The following is a 5,250-nucleotide window of genomic DNA, read 5'->3' on the forward strand; positions in this document are numbered from 1 at the left end:
ATTTTTTAATTATTTTTAATTCAGTAGTATATATTAATCTTTTTCTTAAAATAACTAAAATGATTGGCTCACAATCATTCATATATCTACACAATAATTAGTTAGAACACAATAATCTAAGCTTATATATATAATTTTTTTTTTTAAAAAAGTCCTTAAATTTAATTCTATTAACAAAAAAATGCATCTCTAATTGTTTATTTTCAAAAAATCCTTCAAAATTTTAATTTTTTTTTTCAAAAAAAGTCCTTAAATTTAACCCTATTAAAAATAGGCATCTCTAATTGTTTATTTTCAAAAAAAAATCCTCTAAATTTTCAGAAAATGCAACCGGTATTAGCCGGAAACAAGGTTTTTTTTTCAAGTATAAAAAAAAAAAAAAAAAAAAAAAAAAAAAAAAAATCAAGGATGAGTTATAAGTCAATAGAACCAAACTTCAGAAACTTTACTGCAAATTTATCTACTTAAAAAATGGATATAAGAAAAGTATAAATCCAGAAATTTACAACTATGATGATGTATTTTAGGTAAACTAAAATGTGACACAAACAGTATAATTTTAGAAAATTAAAATTATAGAAACTAAATGCAAATTGATAATTTCCGGCGATTTAAAAAGTATATAAACCGTTGATTCATTTTATTTATATTGATAAAGACGTGTAACGTTGTTCGATAAACAGGTCTATCAAACCAAAAAGGAAAAATACTGATATTTAAAAATTTTAAACAAAAATCTTTGAGGAAAGAGAGAGGGAGCCAGGGGCCAGAGGGACGTTCGGTGACCTATTTATGTTTTATGGTTCCGTGCTTCGTCTCAAGTCTCAACAACGTGCAACAGATCTCCCTCTCTCTCTCTCTCTCTCTCTCTCTCTCTCTCTCTCTCTCTCCATTTACATCTCTTCCATTTTCCTTTTCCCTCTTTGAAATCGGACTCAAACCTCAAGGAATTGTGCCTGGGACGTTATCAATTGAAGAAATTCAACCCATATTACCATTAAAATCATCTTTGATTTGTATATAATAAACTCATTTGTTTGAATTTTTTCCTCCAAGAAACCAGAGGATTTGTATAAAGTATAAACCAAACATCAACGATGGATGGTATCTATTTAAAGACAGGGTTTATTGGGATCACGACTCCGATCACCGCAGCCGGTGAGATTCGTAAAAACACAACTCAAATTACTACCTCCGCCGTCAGCCGGACGACGGCAAGTGCGATTTCATCGGAGAAACCTTCAGTGTCAGGTTCCTCTGCTCCTCGGACAACAGGACCTTGGGGTTTTTCTTTGAAATTCCCTCTCCCTTCTTTGTTTGTCGGTAACCGAAACCGGTTCGATGCGTTAGCCGTCGACGACGCCGTTTCTGTTGATAGAAACGAAGAAACGAAGGAAGAAAGCGAGAGTAACAAGGAAAACGACAATTGGGTGTTGAAGATTCTCCATGTGAGGTCTATTTGGAATGAAAGGAAAGATGGTGTGATTGAAGAGGAAGATCGAGAAGGTAGAAATCCTTTGGATCATCAAGACGATGTTCCTTTAGATGATGCAGAAGAGTGTGATGCATGTAGCGTTGATGATTACGATGACACCCAAATCGAATTCGATAAGGCTTCGTTTTCAAAACTTCTTAGAAGGGTTTCTCTTGCCGAAGCACGGTTGTATTCTCAAATGTCCTATTTGGGGAGTTTAGCTTACTCCATACCTCAAATCAAGGTACCCATTTCGTGTCTATCTTCAATATTTCATTTTGTTTCATTATTATAGAAATACACGTCGATCGTCTGTTTGTTGGAATTTTGTGGCGATTCTTTAGAAACTGTAGAGGATGTTCAGATCTAGGCCTTTTTGACAAGTAATTACAGCAATGTAGGTTATTTGTTATAGTTTCGATGGTTGATTTGTATCGTTTTTTTTTTCAGCCTGGGAATCTCCTAAAACATTATAGACTCCGTTTTGTTACTTCATCCTTAGAAAAGAAAGCCCAGTTGGCTGCAAAAGCCGAGAAAGAGAAGGCTTTAGACGAGGTGATTCAGGAAGGAGAAGATGACGCCAAAAAGAAAGAAGATCAGACCTCAAAAGCTGATGGAGTTGAAGAAGACGACGAAGTAGAACAAACCACAGACACACAAAACAAGGTTGAAAACAAAGAAGAGAATCGAGGTGGAAATCTGATAAATGCTTCAACAGCTTATCATATCGCTGCCTCTGCTGCTTCCTACCTCCATTCTCAAACAAGAAGCTTTATTCCTTTCACCAACAATAAATCAGACAATGTTGGCATGACGAAAGCAGAGGTTGCTTCATTAATGGCAACCACAGACTCAGTAACTGCTGTAGTTGCTGCTAAAGAAGAAGTGAAACAGGCTGTTGCAGATGATCTGAGCTCTATGCATTCATCGCCTTGTGATTGGTTCATATGTGATGATGATGATGAAGGTAGCAACACAAGATACTTTGTGATTCAGGGCTCCGAATCACTTGCATCATGGCAAGCTAATCTGCTTTTCGAACCTATTGAATTCGAATCCCTGGATGTAATTGTGCATAGGGGTATTTACGAGGCTGCAAAGGGGATTTATGAGCAAATGCTCCCTGAAGTCCATGATCACCTTCAACGACATGGTGATAATGCAAAGTTTCGTTTCACAGGGCATTCACTTGGAGGAAGCTTATCTTTACTCGTGAATCTGATGTTGTTGATAAGAAACCAAGTCCCACGTTCTTCATTACTCCCTGTTATAACATTTGGAGCACCTTCAGTTATGTGTGGAGGAGATCGTCTTCTTCATAAACTTGGATTACCAAAAAGTCATCTCCAAGCAATCACTCTGCATCGCGACATTGTACCCCGCGCTTTCTCATGCAAATATCCGACTCGCGTAGCCGAGCTTCTCAAAGCGGTCAACGGGAATTTCCGGAATCACCCCTGCCTCAATAATCAGGTACAAAAGCAAATCCGCTTTTTGTGATTGTTGTTGTTAACAAAGGCATGATGTGATTTTTTTTTTTTTTTTTTTTTGGCAGAATTTATTGTATGCACCGATGGGGGAGTTTTTGATTCTGCAGCCAGATGCGAAACTTTCACCGAGTCATGATCTTCTACCTTCGGGCAGCGGTCTGTACATTTTGAGATCTGATGATGTGAATTTTTTAGAGGCAGAGAAGCAAATGAGGGCTGCCCGGACTGTGTTCTTGAATACGCCCCACCCGTTAGAGATTTTGAGTGACAGAGCTGCTTACGGGTCTGAAGGGGCGATTCAGAGAGACCATGACATGGTCTCGTATTTGGTGTCGGTTCAGAGTGTCATTCGTCAAGAGCTTAAACGTGTCAGAAAAGTAAGGAGAGAGCATAGGCGGCGTGCTTGGTGGCCCCTGGTGGTGCCACGTGGCGGTATTGATATGGTGCCAGATGGTCATGGTCAAAATCAGGCCACCAAGTCTAACCTCCTGGGAAGCGAGGCTTTGAAAAGGTTTACGAGTCTGATTGCTTCTCAACATATGAACTTGCTTGTCATATTGTTGCTTCCTGCAAGATTGTTGCTTGTGGAGGCAAGTAATGCCATCAGGCTCGGATGATCCATCCATTTATCCATTTAAGTAAGTAATAATTGTTAGAAGAAAGATAATTCATTTATTGTTTGATATGGATATGGATATGGATATGGATGTGGATGTTTCCATTTCCCTTGTTATGCACATATCATATGGGAAAGTGTCGATCACAAAAAAGAAAGTAAATATAATCAGTCATTTTAGATCCCTCAATATGTTGGTATTTTACCTTTGTTATTTGTTTGTGCGGTGTGTATTTTATTATTATTATTATTATTTTTTAATTTTTATTTCTTGGAAGCTAAAAGTGGGTGTTTTTGCTTATACGGAAGTGGTATAAGAATAAGGACCTGTGGGAAAGAAATATATATTATGTATATGATGAGTATATGTTGCGTAGGTGCAAGAAACAGAGTTAGAAGATGTTGAAATTTAGGAATCGTGTTAAACGGGAGGGTATGACTAGTGGGTTGGAGTTTTGTGGAGTTATAAATGAAAGGTGATAGATAATTAAGGTGGACAAAGGTGACAAAATAGAGGTCATAGTCCGGACCCCTTTGATTCATTCCAACAAGCCATCCATCTTTCTTCCTTGGCTTGGCATAAGTTAGTTGCTCAAATCAGCCGATTCATGAGTCATTTGGGGCCAATTATGGACCCACTTGGGTTAGAACTTAGAAGTGGTCACCTTTGCTTATAAAACCGGATATAAGTTGGTTTTTAATCTAAAACTAGATTATAAAAAAAACTACGAATATAAGTGCTTATAAGGTAGTTGATACTTATCTAGGAATATAAGTATTTATAACCTAGTTCATAAGATAAAAATAAGTTACTTTTATGGTTATAAAAATAATAAATTGGAGTAATACGTAGATAAACAAGTTGTACAATTGACGGAGTTTTGACTCTTAAAAGACTTCTCTTGGTTGTAGGTTTGTATTGTAACTTGTAGAGTTGTAGCCTTGTAGGCAAATATCTATCTGCCAATTGGTGTATATCCACAATGTGTCTGGTACTGGTAGATGTAGGACCATGCAAAAGGCAAAGATGAGAGTTGAGAGAATTGTCCCAAGATAATAATATACAGGAAAGAGGAAACCACATTAGGGAACATAAATAAAAAAGAACAACAAACAATCCATGTGTAGAAATCTATACAGCTCATCTAAACTTATCGGCCTAGGAAATATATGCATTTTACAATCTTTATTTAAAACATCAAGTTTCATTTAAATTATAAATCCTAAGAACTTACAACTTATGTTCTCATTTTCGCCCTACCTATTTTCGTATATATCAATCTATTGCATTTTTAGAGAAAACTTTTATAATGTACATGATGGGGTTTGTTGTTTTTTATTGGTACCGTTCAAACAAATTCAGCTTGAGAAAATAGTTATTTTGGCATGGTTTGATTGTGGATTTTTCTTTTTTCCAAAATGAAATGACTTTTTTTTTCATTTAATATTTATATTTTTTAAATTTATTTTAAGGTTTTTATATAAAAAAAAGTCGTATTATTTTAGAAAAAGTTGTAATAAAGTTCTAAAAGTTTTTTAACGATAAATTCCTGATTATTTAACATTTTGTACAAATTAACGAAAAAAAAAATCAACTTTTATATTTTAACAGGAAATTACAGATTATGTGATTTTTCTAAAATAGCGAGATTTTTCTATTAAAAAAAAAA

At 35.5% G+C, this 5,250-nt stretch overlaps 1 protein-coding gene across 1 annotated transcript; it reads left to right on the forward strand.

Moving 5' to 3' along the window:
* Window positions 1-799: 799 nt before the first annotated feature.
* Window positions 800-3,770, forward strand: LOC111892015 (phospholipase A1 PLIP2, chloroplastic). The gene is made up of 3 exons (XM_023888076.3): window positions 800-1,718; window positions 1,925-2,947; window positions 3,030-3,770. The coding sequence occupies exons 1-3, from the start codon at window positions 1,098-1,100 to the stop codon at window positions 3,579-3,581; spliced, it is 2,196 nt and encodes a 731-aa protein (XP_023743844.1). The 5' UTR covers window positions 800-1,097; the 3' UTR covers window positions 3,582-3,770.
* Window positions 3,771-5,250: the final 1,480 nt, after the last annotated feature.

The sequence above is a fragment of the Lactuca sativa genome, chromosome 8 (genome assembly GCF_002870075.4).
Source record: "Lactuca sativa cultivar Salinas chromosome 8, Lsat_Salinas_v11, whole genome shotgun sequence".
In the NCBI taxonomy this organism is placed as follows: Eukaryota; Viridiplantae; Streptophyta; class Magnoliopsida; order Asterales; family Asteraceae; genus Lactuca; species Lactuca sativa.

Coding starts and splice junctions, on each gene's coding strand:
- LOC111892015 (XM_023888076.3), top strand. CDS start 1,098: ATGGATGGTATCTATTTAAAGACAGGGTTTATTGGGATCACGACTCCG. Junction 1,719..1,924: donor ACTCCATACCTCAAATCAAG/GTACCCATTTCG, acceptor TTTTTTTTTCAG/CCTGGGAATCTCCTAAAACA. Junction 2,948..3,029: donor ACCCCTGCCTCAATAATCAG/GTACAAAAGCAA, acceptor TTTTTTTGGCAG/AATTTATTGTATGCACCGAT.